This window comes from Seriola aureovittata, chromosome 1 (genome assembly GCF_021018895.1).
Source record: "Seriola aureovittata isolate HTS-2021-v1 ecotype China chromosome 1, ASM2101889v1, whole genome shotgun sequence".
Classification (NCBI taxonomy): Eukaryota; Metazoa; Chordata; class Actinopteri; order Carangiformes; family Carangidae; genus Seriola; species Seriola aureovittata.
Window position 1 is genome coordinate 8,374,790 of NC_079364.1, and position 22,952 is coordinate 8,397,741.

Below are 22,952 nucleotides of genomic sequence, written 5' to 3' on the forward strand. Positions count from 1 at the left end.
CGTGTGTGAGCGCGTGTATGTTTGTTTGTGTGTGTGTGTGTGTGTGTGTGTGTGTGTGTGTGTGTGTTTGTGTGTTTATGTTTAATAACTCCTCCTCCTCTGCTGTTTGCTCGACAGTGAGTAACAGAATCAAAACTCTCTCACTGATTGACTATGAACCTAAAGCTATAAAAACGTTAATTTCTTTTTTGTACACATAAATGAATACGACCCCTGTAGCCTTTATATTCTCATAAAAATTGAGGGTGCATCAGTCTTTTTGACAAAACGGATTCTCTAAGAATCCAAATATTCACTTTTCAATTGAATGTCGTTTTTCATAATTAGTTTAAAGACATTATAAGGGATTGCACAGGGAAAAAGATGTCCAGCATCACACTGTGCTACTATAAATTCACTTTATCAAAAGAAGGTGACATCTGCTGGTTGCTGATAAAATTACAACTACTTAAATGCAGTTAATGCATGGAGTCTTTTTTTTTCCGTACTGTTTATCAGACTAATTTCACAAGCACTGCATATGCTTTTGATGTGTGCACATACTCTACTGCTTCCTATCCTATCTACTAAATAGTCAGCCGCTCTGACTGTTCTGTGGTTCAACCTGTTGGAGGTCATTTTTTGTGGCAGTGAAAGATTCTCATGCACAAACCAGAAACACGAGAGTTTTGCACATTTAAAGTACTGTTTATAAGTTTAATTTATACTTTTAAAATATTGACATGTAACACTAAGGCTTTCTATTTTCACTCTGCATTGACTGTGACTAACAGGAAGCTGTGAGCTAATGAATATATAACATGAAAGAGCACATTAAGCTCTCCATGAGATGAGTTACAGTCAGTTGTGGGAAAAAGCGGTTAGGAAACAGACATGTAGAGTTGACAGGGAACATCTTTTTGAGAAAGTGGTTCCATTGAAAACAGAATGAGGTCTGTGCATTATCCAGAGGAACTATGCCTTTTTCACATACTATAAATATTTAGGGTCACTGTCCACTCACACAGGTGTTTTCACTTATTTTGTGTGATTAGACCTCAGGACTATGTGTGTGCAAACTGCTTTATTTACATAGTTATTGTTACATTCAGTTGTGTGACCTCATGTAATTCACAGCATAGCACTGCCCAGAGGAGATGTCTAATCAGCTGGAGTAAGTGAAAACACCTGTGTTTGGCATGCAGGTCTTGTTACAGTCTCACCTTCAAATAACTGAACTGAATCAGCAGGGTGCCCAAACTTCTGTACATGCCACAATTATTATCATTATTATTATTATTATTTGCTTTTTTAGAGCTCAAAATAACAGTGCGTTAATTTTTTTTAAAAACACTTGGCTTTAAATGTCTCTTTGCTGGATAAGTTGTAATTCAATTAACTATAGAAGTCAACAAAATATGCAATTTTCCCATGATGCCCAGACATTTGAGTACAACTGTAAACACTAATTGGATTAATCCCTTAAAATATGCTTTTAAAATATATCAGTCCATTACCTGATTATTATTAAGATGTGGAAAAACTCAATAATGATTTCAACACAATCCTCCGCTTTACATAACTTAATGGTAAGGAAAAGTTCTAACAATATTTTTTTGTGCCTACAAAACAGAACTCGGGGTTAAGGTAACCCGAAACACTTGTAGCTCCTCTGCCGAAGTTTGATTGGTGGATTAGGCGAACGGGCGGGAACATGGCGGCAAGTAGGAAGTGAAGATGAGTTTTGACAGAAAGATGTTTAACTGCTGTAGCTAGTTGAATCCCGTTAACTTTCCATCGTTTAAACCTCGGGGCGGTCAGGGAGTACCGTTAGCTAGACGAACGTTAGCTAGACGAACGTTAGCTGGACGAACGTTAGCTGTACGAACGTTAGCTAACACGGAGCCGATAATGCATTCTGTACGGAAACGTCGAAGCAACGCTTCACACAGGACACAACAAATTAGGTTTGTGCGTTTAACACTGACACCTTTAAAGACACTGGTTTTGTTGTCAATGGAGGAAAACAGAGTCGGTTCATTGACTAGAGAAAGAGCTGCATGTGGAAAAAAAAAATGCTCTGCAACATCTTTTAGCTTCGCCATGACTACATTATGTGTCCAGAAACGAAAACTAGAGGCGGCGAGGCTTTAGACAAAGTACTTTGTTGGAGTCTCAACTTCTACACCCACGTCATTGTATTTGTTATCAAGTCTCGTAGGTGTCTCTGATTTGTAAACGGTCTGACTGCCAAAACACTCCAGCGGTAGCATGTGACAGATATAAATAGATGAGATGCTTGTGGAGGTCCGTGTTACCTTCCTCCTGTCTTCAGGCTTCCTGAGCTGCTACCAACTTGGCTCATGTTATCACACGACTGGACCAAACAGTGTTGGATGACAGGGGGCGTAAGTGGAGGCATATTAATTCATAATGATGATAAAAAAAATTCTTAATTTGTTCAACCAACAGCCCAAAATCAGTTTTACTTAATTTAGTTTTTTATAATATACACGGTGGTCAAAAGTTTTAGTACATTTTTCCATTTGCTGTCAATATATGTAGTTTAATATCGCAGTGTACTCTGAAATTAAAGTATAGAACTGGAGATTATAAAAGTCTATTCATTAACATCTTAATAACATAACTACAGACTTGGTGGATTATTGTAGAGGCCTTTATTGATGATTTAATAACATTTATAGGTGCTAACTTTTGCAAATTGTACAAACCCATTACCCTCTAATAGCTTGCTAAGATTTATAGCTGCATGTAAGATGACTTATTAAAAAATGACATTTATAACTGCAGACTTGTTGGGTTGGAGGGGTCTCTCTAACAAATTTAAGTGCAAGCAAAGTGTCAAGCAGGAGGAGGATTTTCAACAACCTGGCAACACAAAATATGTTTTTATTTATGGCTTATAACTAGTCCGTAAAGCATCAGTGAGAAAATTATTAACCACTACAAAAATACATTAATTACATCTTATAAGGTCTTTGCGGTCTTTATTTTTTGTGTCTTTATTAAAACACATGGATCTGACAAAATTGTGGATGTACAGTAACTAAACACTAAATTGTTTATTCAATAGTGAGCTGTGAATTGAGATTTCAAACACAGACTAATGATCATTTTGTGTCATCCCTGACAGGTGTACAGCCACTCAATGATAATTTTCTCATCTATAAAATGTGGCACATTGCATTGTGGGAAAGCAGAAAAGTACATGTACATGCAAGACATTATTTTTTCCTACCATTGTGGAATTTGTTTGGGAATTATATAATGGATACATTTACATGCTCAGAGCTCGGGCTCTCAAATAAAATGGCAAAGGCGAAATGAAGTGCACAAATGGGGAATGATTTCGGACACAGCCAGTGTCACTTAAACTGTAACTGCTGTGGAGTTCTGTCAGTGGCAGTCGCAATAGCAACAGAAAGTTTAGCTGGAACCAGCTGCTGATGGCAGAACGGTCCTGCTCTTATAGTTCTTGCACTTGAGTTTTGCAAAAAAAATCTGTGAGGCCTTAAATAATGCTGTCTGGATATTTGAATGACAAGAAAGGGTTTTCGGCAGGAGGTTGGAGGAGTTTGACAGCTCTATTAGTAGTCCATATATGTTCTTCTGGTGTTGACAAACAGCCTATGTTCCGTGTGCATGACCTGGCAGGCAGGGCTGAAGTACCCTCAGTGTATTCATCCACAGTCATCCTCATAGTGACTGTGTTCAGTGGGCAAGAAGAAATTGCTCAGCTGCACACAAGGAACAATAACTTGAATAGGACAGAAGCAAATCCACAGCTGCTAGTGCAATCATTATTTGACAGTGATTTAGCAGAATGCAGACACCATTTTAATTAATACACAGTGATTTAACCATTAACTTAAAAGTGTATGAAGGGTTTTTTCACACTATATTCTATATTGTGCAAGTTTCCCCTTTCCATCTTTTACATATTTACCATATACAGTATATGTGTGTGTGTGTGTGTGTGTGTGTGTGTGTGTGTGTGTGTGTGTGTGTGTGTGTGTATGTATGTGTATATACACAGTATATATTTATGGTTTTACTATATTTCTTTACCATATATACATATATATATGTACATGTATGTATATACTGTATATGCACACACATTTCATTTTCATTATATTGTATTACATGCCATCTTTGTAAACACATAACTATTGCTAAGCCAAGGCCTTTGCTACATTCTATGTGAAGGCCATGGCTTAGTCCTCTTAAAGTAGATGAATAAAAAGCATTAAGAGCAACTGTGTGCTTTAGCCTGACTTTACTGCAATAGTGAACATCATAGTAAACCTTGTTTTACTACAGTATTCCTAACATGTCTGTTAAATGCTCCATCTCTGTGCCTTGTAAGGGTAGCTTCATTCCAATGACTTACAGCCACTGTAAATGTGTGTTGACAGCACTCCCAGTGGTTTGAAGGAAAATGTACTACAGAAGAAAAGACAGTGGTTCCACTTTGACCTGTGGTTCTGTCTGACTCTGCAGAACTGGGTACTGGACTTCGGAAGGCCTATTGTCATGGTAAGGATCCTTAGTGCACATTTCACTTGATCTGTCCCTCATGCAGTTTTAAATAGCACAAAGAAAAAGGTGAAATCGATGATTACACCCCATTACGTGGAACAATGAGCATCAATAGTTTAGTTAAGTGGACACAGGGTGTGTAGCTGGAGGGCATCACTAATGCTAATTAGATTGGAATTAATACCATTTTCTTGGTATCATATGCATTAGATCATCCTTCCTCTGGAATGGTTTCCCCTGAACAAGCCCAGTGCTGGAGACTATTTCCACATGGCCTACAACGTCATAACACCATTCCTAATGCTCAAGGTAAGTCTTAAGAAAACAAAATACTTTGGTGATTACAAAAGAGATGCAAGGAATATTCAGGAAGATAATAAAGCTACTAATTCATTCAGTACATCCCAACAATGGCCTTATGTAATCATGCAATTTTATTTTATTTTGGTTTTGGTTTATGATTGGTTAGGTTGCTCACAACCACAAACACCTGAGGTTTGATTGCTGAATGTCCGTAGTCCACCTCATCACAGCACTGACAAGATCTGCATAACACAGAGAAGTGGGTAGAAATCAGGACAAAACATCTGAAGTAAAGCAAGTTAGCTGATAGCTGAATGTTTAGGGCACATACCACATGGGCTCATATGCCCTGAGAAGTGAGTCCCCGGTTTGATTGTCAGCGGGCTGGACCATTTTCTGCACGTCATTCTCCTACACTCTCCCTGAATTTCCTGTCTGACTTTACTGGTTCTATAAAAGAAAGGCATAAAATGACCAAAAAAGAAACGTTTGGAGAAAAAAAAGAAAGAAGAGGATTGTGATGGATTGTAGATTTATAGCAGGGCTGTGTTTGGAATAAAGGCAGAAATAGGCAGCTAGCATTAATAATGCTACCTACAGAAAATCAGACTTCCAGCAAAACAAATCAAGGAAAAAGACGTCACATTATCATCACATCACATTGAAACCCCCTTGACTTCTAGGAAATGGAGCAGTTGATACTAATTTCTAAAGATGTAACCAAAATCATTAAAAAGCATCAATGGATTATTTTTTTAAGACACAGTTGCTATTATATACTGTATATAGAATATGTGTTTGCTGCTCCATTCAGCTGATCGAGCGCAGTCCCAGTGCCCTGCCTCGCTCAACGGTCTACCTCAGCATCATCACTTTTGTCATGGGAGCCAGCATCCACCTGGTGGGAGACTCCATCAACCACCGGCTCATCCTGAGTGGCTACCAGCTCCACCTGTCAGTCAGAGAGAACCCCATCATCAAAGACCTGAAACCTGCTTCACTGGTAAGACTCCATTTTGTTTTGTTTCTCATGTCAGGTGTCAGTAGTGATAGAAGTACTGGCACCTATATAAATTCTACAGACGTTTATCACCTCAAATGTCAAACAACAAAAACGTCTTTGTGTTGCTTGTCATGACTCCAAAGACTGTTCAGTGACTTTAAAAAAAGTGAACTTTCCTAGTTAGCGTGTGACACAAACTGACGACACATCACACAAAACATGTCTGTCTAGTTTGATCCAGCAGAATTTATCCTGCTGTGTGGAGTGAAGCCTATTTTTCTCTCTGCTAATCCATTGTTATCACATCTTTTGACAGAGATGTGGTTGTCAATGAGCTACTGTAGGCTGACGTATGGCAAAGCAGGGGCAGGATAAAAGCAGGACTATTACAAGTATATAGGTTAGCTAATGATTTGGCTTGATTTGACCCCAAGCTCTGGAGGTTAATGTCTTGTTGTCTTGTTTCTACTGCTTCCTGACCAGTGGAGCAACCATTAGTGACTCTGTGTACATGAGCAAAAGCAAAGCCTTTAGTGAGAAAAACACAATTACACAATTACCCGATTACTCTAAAATAAGCATTTACATTTAGTTGTTAAAAAAATCTGATTTCTCCCTCACTCCTTACCATAGCTTTGGACCAAGACTGTTGTATTTTAAGTGTGTTAAAACTCGGTTTATCCTGCCGTGAAAAACTGAATTATTTAGACTTATTTCACTAACAGGTTAGTTTTAGTTAGAGTTTGTATTTCATTGTTTTTGATACAAGGATGCACAGTTACCTGAAATTATCTCTTCCTCCCACCACACAGCTGCTGCTTATCTTTGTGCAGTGTCTTTATTATGGAACTACACAAAACCCCTGTTAGAAACTGAGTTATGACGAAACTGTACCAGACCAAGAAATCAGGTTCCTCCAGCAGGTATCGTTCTGTGTATCAGCTGGATCTCTATTAATACCAGAAGAGGATTTGAAATTTCTGATTTCCATGATGTTTCAGAATCATTATACTGTAAACCCATAGGCACCATCACAACAGGTATGTAGGGTCATTATTATATGTCCCTTCAGTCTGTGGTCATCACTTTATATGTCATTGGTTGACTTATAGCATACATGTCTGTTAGTTCAGGTCAAGGAATAGTAAGCATCTATCATGCCCCTTTATAGATGTAATACATTTATTATTGTGTGAAGCTTAGTGATACCTAGATGTATGATCCAAACTCTCTGTTTTGAATACATCAAACTGAACTGTAAGTTAAAGTTAAGTTAAAGGTAAACGCTAAATAAAATCAACAAGAAATAAATTAGGTTTCACGGTCAGCTCCAGGGCTGCCACTTGAGAGAATTTTGAGATTAGTCTCAAATCAAAATTCTGAGAAGTGATTACATAGCATTTCTAGTGCAGATGTCTCTGTTTCTGATTTCACCAGCACTGACAAATGTGGAAAAGCAATAATTATTTGCAGAAGCTCTTGGTAGAGTTGAAATGCTGCACTACGAAATTGCATGAAGAGCTCCTGAAGAGCATTGATTTAAATGTAAAATGTTGAAATGAATGGATTAGCCTTCAACTTAGATGATGATTTATGTATGACAAGTCAAAGTTTTGTTGTATTATTTAATATTTTATATTATCACACAGTTAGCTTTTCCCTTTGATTGAATACTGTAGATAAAAACATTTTAGAAGAAGAAGATATTGAAGAGGAGAATGTGCACAAAGTCAAGAGGATTAGACTTAAAGTGCTTAATGTGACTTACATCAAAATAGAGGAAAAAGCCAGAAACTTCAAGAATCATTCTGTAAATTCTACCTGGGTGTATGGACACATCTGTGTTTGTTATGTTTCTCCACTCCATTTTTCCCTCTAATTTGCCACCTGTAGATGTGATTCCCACTCAGTTGGCATTATCGAGTGTGAATGGTTTTCGAACAGTAGGTGGCACTGTTGCATAAGACAGAGAGAACCACAGCGCTCTCCCACTGATGCAGAGTAGAACACTGTGCCATTAAACATACCTGTTAATGTTAAGTTTATTGTAATAATACAACTTTTTGTCCTTTCTTCACAGATCGACTCCTTTGAGCTGCTGTATTATTATGATGAGCAGCTGGGACACTTGATGTGGTACGTGTTTGTGACTTCAGCTCTTTGTTTGAGTCTGAATGATTAATATTGCTGTAGTTGATGTTGTGTCTTTTGAGATCACACAAAGGGAAGAAACCAATTAAAGAGCGTCTGATGTGTAGATTCAGATAAAACCGTGGAGACCATAAACACTGCAGCCATTATCAGTGCGCTGGAATCTGGGGCTATTACATATCTTTCAATACAAAACAGATTTTACAATGAGAAGACTGATGAGTGGTAACCGGTAAAATGAATCCTAAAACGTGCAGGAAAGGAGGGGCAGAGAAACTTTTTCTGACAGTTAAGTTTGTTTTGAAGAAAAAAAAAATTGAAAAAAAAGGTGAAATGGAAATGAAATTTTATTACAAGCAGTAAAAGGAAGAGGTGTACCTCTCCCTCGCTTGCTTTTAATTTGCATAGGCCTTGAGTTTTACGGCAATAAATTGGTTCAGTCGACCCTAGCATTATGTTTTCACTCTGGCGATGACAGAATTTCAGTTTGCACTTGATGATACTGCTGTGTTGTATGTGGTTATCCTCATGTTGGTGCGTTTTGAATATTGCACCTCTGGAAATAACACACTGAGGTGACAAAAAAATCTAGATACAGTACTATACAGTGGTTTTTATTTCACGCCCTCACAAAGTGGTGCTCTTAGAAATCGAAGATAAACAAACATATCATTGTCATGTGTGTAACTGCCATTTGTTGTTCCTGAGTGTGAAGTTAATATGAGCCAAAGATCGGTCTGGTTCTAAAGGATACTGGTGTAAAAGCAGCAGAACTCCATGCATCCAATCTCAGTCTAGCGGAGACTACGTTTGAGTCAATTTCAGTCCCTGGATTGAAAATGAACTCATCTCTAAGTGTTGCAGTATTTTCAGCACCGGTTTAAGAAGAAAGAGAGAGAGAGGAGATCTAGTTTCTGTGTTCCTGTGCTCTTCGTGCTTCGTGCTACTACAGAGAGTATAATTGTTCGTTTACCACATTCACTTATTAAAAACCGTTGTCATTTGATTTTTAAAGAGGAAAGAGTTTCGCATAAGCACGGTTCCTATGGTAACCTTAAGTGTGATACACTAATTTAGAACAGTGGTTTTCTGTTGAGTGAAATTGTGTTTGTGTTTGTGTCCTTATCTGTGATTTCAATAGAAACCTGCCAGTAAATTAAAACTCTTTTTTTTACAGCTGTGGTATAGTTATTCATTTGTAAATTTATTTATTAATTAGACCAGTTTTTCATTTACTCATTTGGCCCGGAGGCTTTGTAAAATATATTTGGCTCTGCTGTTGCCCAGCTGGGTTTTACAGATGCTGTTGCAGAGGAGACTTTTATTTTGTTTAACCAAACAACTTGTGAAGAATTATGCAGATAAACACATACTGTATCTCTTAAATAAGTTTTACATCTGCCTTTTACAAAATAATTATTGAATCTCACGGTGTCCACCGTCCACAGTACATTTTATGAGTCCGCCTCTTCTTTTATTTTAGGTATATTCCTTTCTTCATCATTCTGTTCATCTACTTCACCGGCTGCTTCACCGAGGTACAAGAACAGAAAAAGATGCCTGTTTCTGGTTGGCTGTTGCTTGGACCCAGCGCTCTATACTACTGGTCAGTCACCTTTTCACGTCTTTGAAAAGGTTCTGTGCATTTTCCCCATGAATACATGACATAAGTATTTTTGTTAAAGTTAAAAAAATAAGTTTGTAGACAATGCATCAAGCTTTGGTGTAACCTGAATGATTTGAAACTAACAGGACAGGAAATCTGATGATGGCTTTTAGTAAATTCACAGTTCAGAGATACCTTCCCTGCCCATTATAGAAGACGTGTTTTGTAGTCTCTGTGATGATTTCTGCTTAGTTTTATAAGCAGCAGCAGGAGGTTGATGTGCACAACAACAGTAACAAAACTCAGTGAGTTAAAGAAAAGAGTGAATCTTTGGTATGAATTGTTAAGTGCATGTTAAAACATTGAAAAGATCTCTCTTGCACTACAGATTGAAGCGATTATAATGGATACTTTAAAATTAGTGCCAAACCATTAACAGTTTTTAGTCAACTGCAACATTTAAATCTGAATGAAAAGCCAGCAAACATTCAGTTTGTTGTGTTTTTTTTTTAAAATGCAACCTTGGCTCTCTGGTAGGTAAAGAGGTATGAGGTGTTTTATAGACGGAGCCTTTCCTTCTTTTGTCTGTTGATTGACAGTAAACATAGCGTAGTAATATTATGTGTGCATCGTTATAAAAACACCTTGGGTCACATTGGTCTAACATAATGACAAAAATGAAAGTTTCACAAAACCAATTTAAGTCACAATGTTTATCAGGACAGTTTTACTGTTTGTGGAAATTGTATTTTATACTTAACAAAAAGAGAGAAGAATCAGATGACTGGCATTTCCATCTTCTTTTTGGAAAAGCAGTGATTTGAAATTTGAAATTTGCCCAATAATGTGAATGTTTTCATTGTAAAACAGATTTCTATTGTATAATTGAAAGTTTTTGTTTCCCTCTGAGTTCCTCTGACATCTCCTGATCTTTCTTTCCTCAAGGTACTTGGTCACTGAAGGACAAATCACTGAACTTTTCCTCCTCACCTTCCTTGCCATGGTTGCCATGGTGATATATCAACAGTGTAAAGGCCTCAGCCCAGACAGCAATGGCCTGTTCCTGTTCTGTAGTTTCAGTGTGACTGTGCTCCTGGTAGCACTGTGGGTAGGCTATCTGTGGAACGACCCTGTGCTACGCAACAAGTACCCCGGACTCATTTATGTGCCAGAACCCTGGTCCTACTACACCCTACACATCAAGAATGACGACTGACTACACCTGTCCAGGTCTGTGTTGCTTTGAAGAAAAAACAACTCTCAATGCCTTCACATCAGATGCCACTTATGTTTGTATGACCTGACTGATGTATCACTTTCGTTTCTTTCAGCCAGATTTCCTGCTACAGTGGTTGCACTTGGACAACAACAATTGGTGCAGATTGTTGATGTGCACCAGCCTCGCTTCAAACACAAGGTTCTGCCAGCTTCATAAGGGAATCTCTTCTATTTCTATTTTCTCTATCTAGATCAACTCAAGGTGAATATACAGTGTGTATGGTATATTCTTATAAATTCTTACTTTGCTTACCCTCATCAGTGAATCCAGTCCAGTCATTAAGATGGCAATCAATCTTGACTGATTAACTTAAAAATACATATATATATATATATATATATATATATATATATATATATAAATTTTATGTTATGTAGCACTTGTCAAGTGAGATAAATTAACTAAACAGCTTGAAAATAGTAAAAAAACAACAATTTATATGAAAAAAAAAGTTCTGCAAAAATGATACAGCAGCCTCTGTATCAATACAAAGCCAAGAAATAAAAAACCAAGATAGAAGAGAATTTTAAAATAGCAAAGTCTGTTTGTAACATCACCAAGCAGTTTTGTGTAAACAGCGCGATCTGTTGGTTATTATTTTTAATTAAAAACAACAATATTAAATGGAAGACTCTTTGAAAGCTATAATTTAATGAAAAAAATAAACATTTGCTCAGGTATTTAAAGGTGCTTTAAGCAAGTTTTTGTTATTGCTACATAGCATCTTTAGCTATTTACTTGCCACTATGCTAACTCTTTTTTACTTTTTATATCACTTCTTTTCCCGAAGTTAGCATGTTAAGCAGCTAGCTCCAGCCCGTCACTGCAGTGTCCAGTCTGCCCTCCACTTGACATGAGAGGATGAAGTAGCACTGATCACAGGGTGTATTCTAACTTCTTGTCTTGTAAACGAGGGCTGAAGCTAAGTTTGGCAGGTTTTGTTAAAATGTATATTGTCATTCATTTAAACATGAGAGCTGTGAACTGTTTCTACTAGTTTCCGTTTGTTGTTATGGTACTATTTAAGAGTTGACATTTGATTTATAGCATAGCCCTATTGCCAACATACAATATACTGTTTTTAACTACATTTACTGAGTTTAAGTAACACACAATTTTCAATGTTCACAATGAAATCTATTGTGCAGATGCTTTAACACTACCTGAAGAGATATTTTTAAGATGCAAATCAAAACTCATTTTTTATGAAAGCAGAATTTAACTGATAAGTTGTTACTTTGCTGATTTTTACATGTTGAGTGTATGTCTTTGCCTTTAGAGTTACTGTTCTTAATGTAAAATTGCCATTGTTAATGTTTTGTACAGTATTGTTCCTTTACATAAGATCAGTTTGTTGCTTGGAAAAAACTGTGTAGTTATGGTTTAGTTACTGGTTCCTCACTGGTTTGGTCTGTTCATGTTAATTAAAATGTTAAAATTGACATTCTGCTTGCTCATTATTGGACTCTGAGTGTGCTTTAAATCAACTGTCTTTCCATATATAATATATATGAGTAGCAAATAATTGGTCCCTTCGTTTTATTGGAGGAGTGCAAAGGGAAAGGACAATGCAGCGCTGGATCTGGTATCTGTGTTTCCACAGCAACACGTATTAAATTACGTAGAGGCTTTCAGGTAGTGGACTTTAAACAGAGGTAGAGGGTCAGGTGACGCAGACAGCGCTCTTCTTCCTGGAAGGAAACAAAGGAACTGCAAAAATGGTAAGTGCGAGAAATTCTTTCCATTAACAAGCTTTTTTTTTTTTTTCACGTATTTTCTAATGTTAACGCTATTTTTGTGAACTTACCTGCCATGTGACGCCATGCTTCTGTAATGTTGCAGGCGAAATTCTTCACACAAGTTCAAATCAATGGTAAGAGAATTGTACAGCACCACGTTTTCCATCTATTGCTTTTATTTACTGATGTTTGAGATGTACTATTTGCTAATGTGTCTTTTTCATATGTACAGTTGTTCTTAAATGACTAATACATAAAGTCTGACCTTGTTCAGTCTTATTAGTTCCTGTGAAGTAATGCCAGTGTATTTCTAAGTTAACCTGCTATTGTATGATGGATAAACTATACTGAAAATGTCAGTATTTTTTTTCTATTTCCCTTGCAGAGTTCAAGGAGTGCTTTTCTTTGTATGACAAGAAGCAAAAGGGCAAGATTGATGCCAAAGATGTGATCACAGTTATGCGCTGCCTGGGTACAAGCCCCACGTTTGGTGAAATTGAAAGACATCTGCAAGTTCACAAAATTGGTAAAGTACAACATGCAGTAAATCTTAATGGTTAAGACTTACAGTGGTTAAAGAGGCCAAAACAGCCCTTAAACTAATGAGTAACACCCTTCTGTGGTTTTATACAGGTTTTATATAGTTTTGATTATACATTATTATATTTAGGTTGTTGTAAAAATCTTGGTTCATGGCATTTAGGAGCCTGTTATTAGATTAAAATTTTAATACTGGTGAAACCTGTTGCTTGTTATTTATATACTGTGGTTCAAAATTTGTCTCAGAGGGCTTTACAATGTGTACAACATACAGTATGATACCCTCTATCATTAATCCCTCAAAATAAAGACAGGAAAAACTCCACAAAAACCCTTAAATAGAAAAAAAGGGAGCAACCCTAAGAAAAGCAACAAGGAAGCTGTTCCTCTTCCAAAAACATGTTTTCTTTTCTAATTGACAATTCCAGTGTTCCTGTCCCCAATTGGCCCCTACAGTCACTTTTACTGCACAGGTTAAATGTTATGTAATTCTTGCCTGTCAATGTGTAATTTTTCTTTTCATTTGACAACATGAAACACACCTAACCTTTGCGCCACATTCATGTTTAGAAAAGACAGGTGAGCTGGACTTCTCCATGTTCCTGACAATGATGCACAGACAGATACAACAGGAAGACCCCAAGACAGAAATCTTGCAGGCCTTGAGGATGACAGACAAGCAGAAGAGAGGCTACATCCAGGCATCTGAGCTCCGAGCCAAACTCACCATGTTAGGAGAGAAACTCACAGACAAAGAAGGTAAAGTAAAAGCTGATTCTAACTGTAGAGCAACCTCAAGTGGAAAATCTGCAGAATGTGGGGACTGTTTTTTCACCTTTGACCCTATCAGCAAAAAGACTGGAGGAGGCTGCAAAGTTGACACTGACGGAAAGCAAAAACTTATAAAAACTACTTTTTCTGTCAATCAACAAGAGGTTATGATATATTGTTCTACGTAATCCAAAGGGAGCACATGGATATATGGTTCACAGATACAATGCAGTCTGTGTGTGTTAGTACAATTTATTTGTTATATAGCAAACTGGATTTGAAATGAAACTATGAGGTTCAAGTGTTGACTTTCTGTCCATGAAATGACAAAATAACTATGTATTTTAGTCCTCTACCGCAGTTTAGTCTGTTCCTTTCATGAGTCACGTCTGCTGTATCTTCCCATGGCACTGTGAGTCCTTTAATGCAAACAATCCAGTGACTCTTACCACAGCAAGTCTGGCTTAGTGTCTTTTGGGAATTACAAGCTGTTTCCACTCAATCTGTTACAATTTGCCCGTCCAATTTTTTGCTGTCCTATGACCTGCCTGCATGAAATAGTTCCAGTCAAGAAATAGAATAATTTTCCTGGAGACGGACTTAATTTCTTCCTCAGAATGTTGCCAGCTCGTAGTAAACTGTAGTGGTTTGGTTGTACAGGTCTGAATATTTTGAAAACTTTGCTCAATATTCGTAATACTAAAACTAAAGCGGAAGCATGCACTGTTATTTGTAGAGTAAAATGTTTTATGGAGAAAAGTGCAACATTTTGGGGAGAACACTTGAAAATTTATACGATCCTCATGTTTGTACACTGAGCATGAAACTACAGCCAGTAGCCGGATGACTTATCTTGGCATTAAGACTGGAAACAGCAGGACACAGCTGGTCTGGCTCTGCCCACAAGTAAAGTTATATTGTTTGTTCAATTTGTATAAAAACGGATGTGTCGCTGTTTTCAGGTGGGCGTGGGATTTATGTGCCAGAGGTCAGGATTAGTTGTCCGGCAACTGGCTGTTTCCCCATTTCCAGTCTTGATGCTAAGCTAAGTTAGCTGGCAGTAGATCCATATTTAGTGTACAGATAATACAGTTCTCATTTAACCTTTGGCAAGAAAGCTGATAAATCTATTTCCCCAAATGTTTAACTATTCATTTATTCATTCAGCTCACAAGTTATTGTTTTTTTAATATTTACATAAATATAACGCAGTGGATTAATTGAATGTGTTTTTCTGACATTTTAACATTGCTGACAATAATGAGAGTTCGATGGACGGACTCCTGCAGGGACGCTCAGTTAAATCTCTGGTGTTGATTTTGATAGCATTAGTGTTTCTAAGCCCAAATTGAGTCATTCATGCGGTAAAGGGTCTCAAAGCAACAGAAATTTAATTGAAATTGCTGTCAGTGGGTGAGTGCTTTTTGCATAAAACTGTTTATATTTAAAAGACACTCAGCTTCTTCCCTGTGGGGAGACATCTATCATGTTGTTGGATTCCTAAACTACTGAAGCAGATAGTGACACCACTACACTAAAGGAAGAGCCAATAGCTCCTGACTATAAACTGTGGTGCAGATGATCTCACTGTTGCTGTTTGAGCTTTTTTTGATGAAAATTGATGTTATGGTTTTTGATGAATTGATTAACATTTTGTAGCTGGTTAAGCCAGAACTAACATTAACTTTTTTATATGCTGTTTTGTAGTCTGATTTATAACAATTCATCAAACTGTATGAAGTGACCTGATATATTTTTATTTAAAATGTTAAGTAGCCACTAATTAAAGCTCTCAAATAAAGTAGTGCAATAAAAAGTATAATATTTCCCTTTTGAAAGCATAAAATCAAAGCACCCAACTAAAGTGTGTGTACCTCAACACTGCTCTTAAATACAGGTAAATATGCTGAGATTTGGCTCTCTGGTGGTTTTAAGAAACAAGTTGCTCTCATTAACAAATAATTGAATTCACCAGATTAGAAACACTGATTAGCTTTTTAATAGAGCAGAAATTCCCAATAATAAGGTGATTGATTTAACATTTGCTTTTCATTGCGCATATTTTATGGAACGATGACTCCAAGCAAAACAAACACACTCAGTCTGGCTCAGCAGCTTCAGACCAGAGGAGACTATCTAACGCCAAACTGTGTTTTACTGGTGTTTACTTCTGAATAACTGGAAGAGACAATTTTCAGGCAGCACTCCCTCGTCAAGTTCACTTATGAAGCCAATTTCTGTGTTGTTTGTCTAGTGGATGAGCTCTTCAAAGAAGCAAATGTGAAGTCAAACGGGACTATCAACTATGAGGACTTCACCCAGATGGTGACGCTGCCACCTGTTGATTACTGATTCTTCAAGGAAAAAACCACGGCCATGGATGGGGATTGACTTTACATACTGACTGCAGTACGTAATTAAATCTACATGAAGACCAGTTCTGTTCTGGCAGACTTTTGAGACTGAAAACTTCACTTTGTTTTTTTCCCTCATGATTATTCACTGATTATTTTATTAAAAGCGGAATCTGTTTCCTCCAACTCTTTCCATCAGTTTCTTCTATGACTGAATCCATTGTGAAGCACTCCTATAACCAACACTGTGATATGGTTTAGCGTGTTATTCTTTGATAGGATCAAAACCATTGAATCCTTAGTTCACCTTTTCTCAAGCCTGACCTTCAACCGAACCAAATTAGTTTGAACATGCAGTCTGATAGTTTGTATGTGTACTTCTGATGTAGTTTTTGTTCATGTGGCAATGTCAACTTTCCACACATCAGTATTACATTAGCTTCTCTTCATATGCTATCCGTTTCAACAAGTTTTATTTCGTAGTGTTAAGCACAGTATATAAATATCCATAGGCAATATAACATATCACTGATTAATAAATGCATAACATTTTCTCCAAAACATGTAATTGTTTTATGGCCTAGTAACAGCTCATTAAAATTAAGTTTACAGTGGGATTTTGTTAAGAGATTGTAGTTAGCCAACTGACTGCCCTGAAAAATGTGTTTAATAGTTACTGTGACTGCGACATTATGTCATTTCTGTTGGAGAAATACTGTACATATCATATATACTACAGGCAGGTAAGCATCATACTAGCCACTCTTGGCTAGAGTCTTCATTTTGTGCTTGGAAACCAACATCACCACCAAATTTACAAAGATGAATATTTAAAAACAGAAAAAGAACAGAAACTTCAACAAACTAAACTGAGTAAAAGAAAAAATATGCTCTTAGTTGCAGTGAAAGGCTTCTACAATCCATGGAGTCAGACATCAGCTGTGTTTAACTGTGGGAATGGGTTCGTAAATGAAATGTGAACACATCAAAATACCTCAAAACATGATTGACCCTTTGTTACACCCTCGATTGTCCAATCAGTTTAGCAATTATACCTCGGCACAGCAGGTGCGTCCCGCTTTGAAGCCTTCTAAATTATCTCTAAATAAAACGGGTGTGTATGCAGGACGAGTAAAAAACAAAAACAAAACAAACTCAAAAACAAGAACACACAAGAGATATTTAGTCCTAGCAGGAAAAGCACAGCTGTAATGAACATTAACAATGTCTGCGTTCCGCTTCAGTGTGCTGAAGTGTCTGCTCCAAGGTAAACATTCGTGTGCTCGACTAACTCCCTTTACTATCACAACTGAATGGGTGGAATAACATTAGGTAACTACAACATTTTGTGGGTTACAAGTTACATTAAATAGCCTTGGTCACTAGGAGTGGCATACTGAATGTGTGTTAGCTGGTCCCATATGCCACTATGTCAAAGGTTAGTGATTTTGTTTTGCTCTTTATGGAGAGGTTTACCTGAGACACATCTGCTAAACTCATCTGTCCCTCACTCATGAAACCTGTTATTTTGTAAAAGTGAAGGATATTGTCTTCTACATGGATCTATATGATGAGGATGCAGACTTCTGCTTGACGTTTTAGCCTCAGCCTCTCTTATATGGTGCAGAGTTAGCATGGCATCATGTAGCTTAACCCCTACTCAAACATTAAGGGAAAAACCGTAATGTTATCTTTTACCCATTATCCAGCAGCAGGCTTCAAAAGTATTAACATGGCGTTATTGATGTCTGCTTTTTGCCTTGAAAGAGGAAATGTTTGCCCAGGGCAAAACCAATGTTTAATCCCAACATTTCCACAGACTCATCTCCACTATTCCTCTTTTGCTGAATTGAATCTTATCTTTCTGAGCAGACAGAACCATGAACATGTTTTTTTAAGACACAACCTGCTGCTGGATAACAGATAAAAAGATAATGTTACTCATATCAAATCTGTCTGACCATGAGGACCTGTTTTTGGAAAAAATTTGAATTTTGATTTGAATTTGAGATACATCTGCCACAATTTTCCCTGTAGACTCCATATGTGCCACACCTGAATTAAAAGCCTGACAGCAGTAACCAAAGAGGAAGAGGCTAATTGCATCAACTGAATCCTGAGCACATTTCCAAATGTATGTCATTTTGAGATAGCAAACTGAACAAGGCAGCATGTGAACATTGCTTAAATTGCTTATTCCCAGTATCACCTGTAAACTTAAAAGAAAATTTCACTTTAAAAACACATCAGTGTAAAAAAAAAAAAAAAAAAAAAAATACATTTGTTTTTCTGCCAAATAATAGCTCTTTACACATATACATAATGTATGTAGACAAGGTATTTATAATTTACTTTTAATACACATTAAAGGTAAATTACAACTCTGTATTATCAAATAATAGTATGACTTCTAACTGTGTGAGATGCAACAACACTCCAACTGTAATTTGCTTCCTGTTGCTTGGGTATACAGTTGCCTGAGGACATAATGTACGTTAGTTCAACAAAGAGGTTTTGCAATGTCTCTGTTCACCAACGCCTTCAACAAATACCTTATAGCTACAGAACCGCAACTCCAGAGGCTTGTTAACGTTCCATTCTTCCAGCAAAGAAATGTTATTTAAAGCTGCAGCGCTGTTTCAACAGCTGTATTTGTGGGACGATTTGACCTCTGTGCACCTTATCTCAATGTTTAATATTTTACAGAAACACAACATGGATTTTTTTTTCTCTTTTTCTTTAAAATAAAAGAGATTTTTCGTTCAATAAAGCACAAAAGCTTTTATACTACTTTTTTTAACATTAAGCATTAAACAACATAAAGAAATACAGGAGATAATGATGGCACTGCTGCTGCCTGGGCTGGACTGCATTGATCTGTCTGAGCTGCTTTTCAATACCTGCTGAAAAGACTTAAAGAATTTCAGGCTACATACAGTATGTATCAGTGCTAACAACGACTGTCAATGCAGGAATGAGCACAAAAGATGAAAGAGTTAAGTGTGAGGGATTCAGTTCCTCCATAACAAGAAAATAACAGAAACTAAAACCCACGTTAAATTATAAAATATTGCATATATCTAATTCCTTAATTAAATTTAACAAACCTAATGTGACACTGATAGTCCATTTTGAAAACTTTCACAAATGCTTCAAAAATATTTATTCCGAAAAGCTGAATTTGACTCGTATTTCAATCAAGTGGTTAATAAAAATAATGACATCAAATTATCCAATATTCAAGTAGATGAGGCACTGGGCCTGCCAATACCTGACCCAAAAATGTCCGGAGCCTATGTGGCTTCTAGCACCAAGTATTTCCTGCAGCTCCACTTTTTACATTTACATTTTACTTTGTGACTTAAAAAAATATGCGTGTGGTAAAGCCTAAATATGACATTACACAACTGTTACCGATACAACTGCTTCAAAAAGGCTTTTTACAAGCTGCTGTGGACATTAAACGTTTCAACTGACCGTTTTTTTAGCCCCGCCCTCCCCATACCTAATATTGTCTATGTTTAGCATTAGCATCAGAGATTAAGCTAACATCGACTGCTAATATTCAATGCTACGGCTAACTAGTTCTACTCTGCAATACCAGATCATGACTCAGTGAGGATGACTGACTTTATCCCTGGGACATGTAGCTTTAGCGTCAGTCTTTCAGCACAATGTCATGTTTATGAGGCGCTCGTCTTCTCAGCTTGTGGAAATAGCATTAGCTTACCTAGCAAGCTACAGGTGATGAAGTTTGCCAGTGACAATTGCCGACAACTCATTCCAGTTAAAAGATGAGAACAGATGAGAACTGATGAAGCTGCGTTTTTGTCTGCTTCCGTGTGAAATTTCAAAAACTGGTAAATCTACCACGCATTATTGTTAACTGCATATGTGCCACGCAAGATTGAAAAGCATATCGTAGCAACAGTAACTAAGGGGCAGGGCTTAGTAAACGGTCAGTTGTTTATTAATGCAACATGAAGCATTTTTATGCATCACTTCTTTTTTTTTAGCTTCGTAACACTTGTACCACATTATAATGTACATATATTCACACTGCGAATTTTATACCTGCAACAAACAGTTCAGTGTCTGTTTCAATCTATACAGTTTCTGTTGCAGATCAGTAAAATGAAAGCACTGTACCAACCATAGAGTTTGGTTTGTCTACATGTGTAATAATGCATTACTATGTTGGCTACGATAATAGAAGACTCCTCTATTTAATGTAGCTCCGTATGTGTTACAAGGACGTATTGACTCATAAAATATCATTCTGCTCAGACTGCATACTAAAAACAAAGTGCAAACAAATGTTTACATTCTCATTGTTTAGCTATAAGAGGGGCTGTGCTTTGTTATAGTTCAAATTACTTTCAGCCCTATGTAATAATTTCACCAGCACAAATATTGAGAGTTTTGGAGTGGGACTAATTCATCATTAGTCTGTAGTGGTGAAAAAAAATCAGGTAAAGGCTCAGATTGTTGACTTTGCATGATGATTGATATTTCATCAGTCAGTGGTGCAGTCAGTGTTCCTGCTGATGAGGCATGTGAGTGGTTACTTTGCTGCATGTCAGCGGCGAGACGTGCTGCTGGGGCGCTGGCTGCAGGTTTTGCAGCACTGAGCTCGCACATTGGGCAGATGGCAACGGCCGAGCAGGCGGAGAGTCTGGCAGAAACGAAATGTCAGGCGGTCACGAAGACAAACGGCTCCTGTGAGAGAGAGAGAGAGAGAGAGAGAGAGAGAGAGAGAGAGAGAGAGCGAGAGAGGGGATACATACAGAAGTGAAATACAGATTCAGCTCACACATGATTGACTGTTACAGCATGAATCATAGCCATCATGTGTGGGTTGTGAGTCTCTGAACATCTTGAGATTTTCCTTTTACACTGAAATCAATGGCAGATGTGAGAAACGTCACAAATGCAGCTCACGCTCCTTTGTCATTAATTCATAACAGATAATATTTGAACATCTGTCTCTGACGTTTTATTCTGTATTGTTTTGTGCAGTGTATCAAAATTACTGAAAATATATTTAGATTTAAATATCTAAATATATATATTTACAAGGCAGGCTTATATTTTTGAGTATATCTTAAAACAAAGGATAATATGCCCAAATGAACAATGAAACTATTTTTGGTCACTGTAATTGATCCCCATGTCCCCATGAAGAGGAACCCTCCTAATGTGTAAGAAATGTCAGACAAAATCTACAGTCCTTGTTCTGTACCAAACTCTTTTAAATGGTAAATGGACTGCACTTACATAACGATTTTCTAGTCTTACCGACCACTCAAGGCCTTTTACACTATAGGCCACATTCACACATTCACACACACACACACACTCATCCACTGATGGAACAGCCATCAGGCGACTTGTGGCCTGGAGGAGCCAGTTTTTTAGAGTTTAAAGCTAATATAAGGCGGCAGCATTTTGAGTTAGTTGGTAGTTTCTAAGGTTACAGACGTTTTTGTAGGGATGCTCCCATCTGATATGCCTCTTTGGTATTGGCACTAGCGCTGACCTTACCAAGGTGTTACCAAGGTCAGTGCTCGTACTAAAACTAGAAAAACTGAAGGACAAACAAACAGATAGAGATTTCTCAATACAGGATGAGAGCAGTGTTGAGGTATCATGATCAGGTGAGGCCAATCCCCACTCTTTAGTACAAAATTTGTTTGTGTCATCTTCCCTCCACTGCAGCCCAGTGTGAAAATAACTGAAGCTTCATACAAGGTTAATTCAGCTTAACATCTCTTACATTGGAAGTGCATGAAAAAAATGTGAAACTATCCTTTACATTGCGATTAGCATCAATAGCAATATATTTCGAAAAAGTAGCTGCCGGGCTTTCTGGCACTTTCCAACAAAGGCACAATGAATGAACGACAAACAGAAAACGGCATTTGTTGGTGTGCACAGGTTTGTTTGTGTCCATCAAGTTTGCAAACACTTTGCCTACTTTGGGGTTGAAATACCAGCAGAAGAATTAAATTATTAATCTTATTGAATAATTACACTTCATCATCAGATACTCACTGTTTCATAGATTAATTTTTTTTGTTGTTGCTGTATTCAGCTCAATGTCTTCTTGTTTAAGAGCAGCTAAGTGGGCAGGAATTAGAGGCCCTTTGGGAATTAAGTTAGTTTTACCACCTGTCTTTAATTCCACATGAGCACCATGGTAGAAAAAAAAAGAGAAAAAACAACCCACACTTTCCTGCTGGAATCTCAGTTCAGGTGAATAATGTGTTGAAGAGGTGGAGGCAACAGCTGATGGCTCTAGCAGACACTTAATGTATTGTGTGTCAGTCATGAACCCACTGAAAAGCGAAATGTTATGTGCTTTTCAGTGCCAGTGACAGCTATTCACTTTAGGAGAGAAACGTTTCACAGTCTGCACATGAACTGTGACATTATGATTATCATATTAGATTAGTAAAATGCTTTTGTATGTAAATCAGGGGCTGTGCTGCTGTGGGGGACTGCAGTCAGCAGAAGGCTGATGTTAAAAGCAAACTGAGTGTTTTAGAAGAGAGACTAAAAAAACAAACAAAAGGGAAACAAAGTGCTTAATTAATGTAATTTTAAAAAACAAAACCAAAATATGACCTCAGTCATCTTGAAAACAAAACACTATCCTGTTCAT

The 22,952-nt window shown here is 37.3% G+C and overlaps 3 protein-coding genes across 5 annotated transcripts in view; 2 read left to right on the forward strand and 1 right to left on the reverse strand.

The window, feature by feature from the left end:
- The first annotated feature begins 1,688 nt into the window (after window positions 1-1,688).
- On the forward strand, window positions 1,689-12,326 carry cln6a (CLN6 transmembrane ER protein a). 3 transcript variants are annotated; one of them, XM_056373707.1, is made up of 8 exons: window positions 1,689-1,946; window positions 4,419-4,539; window positions 4,753-4,851; window positions 5,660-5,848; window positions 7,929-7,984; window positions 9,483-9,605; window positions 10,551-10,835; window positions 10,937-12,326. In XM_056373707.1, exons 1-7 carry the CDS (start codon window positions 1,891-1,893, stop codon window positions 10,819-10,821), a joined length of 915 nt encoding a protein of 304 aa, XP_056229682.1. In that variant the 5' UTR covers window positions 1,689-1,890; the 3' UTR covers window positions 10,822-10,835; window positions 10,937-12,326. The 3 variants fall into 3 exon arrangements, with proteins under 3 accessions (XP_056229682.1, XP_056229692.1, XP_056229701.1); XM_056373717.1 differs by having other exon boundaries at window positions 10,941-12,326; XM_056373726.1 differs by lacking the exon at window positions 1,689-1,946 and adding an exon at window positions 1,999-2,387.
- A 169-nt stretch (window positions 12,327-12,495) lies between these two features.
- Window positions 12,496-16,479, forward strand: calml4a (calmodulin-like 4a). The gene is made up of 5 exons (XM_056373740.1): window positions 12,496-12,605; window positions 12,727-12,757; window positions 13,009-13,149; window positions 13,734-13,922; window positions 16,189-16,479. Exons 1-5 carry the CDS (start codon window positions 12,603-12,605, stop codon window positions 16,284-16,286), a joined length of 462 nt encoding a protein of 153 aa, XP_056229715.1. The 5' UTR covers window positions 12,496-12,602; the 3' UTR covers window positions 16,287-16,479.
- Window positions 16,480-16,937: 458 nt separating this feature from the next.
- LOC130167467 (A disintegrin and metalloproteinase with thrombospondin motifs 7) overlaps window positions 16,938-22,952 on the reverse strand; it is a 66,933-nt gene continuing 60,918 nt past the window's right edge. Inside the window, exon 24 of the mRNA XM_056373692.1 lies at window positions 16,938-21,007. Coding sequence (XP_056229667.1) covers window positions 20,868-21,007 — 140 coding nt within the window. The 3' untranslated portion in view covers window positions 16,938-20,867. The remainder of the gene's footprint in view (window positions 21,008-22,952) is intronic.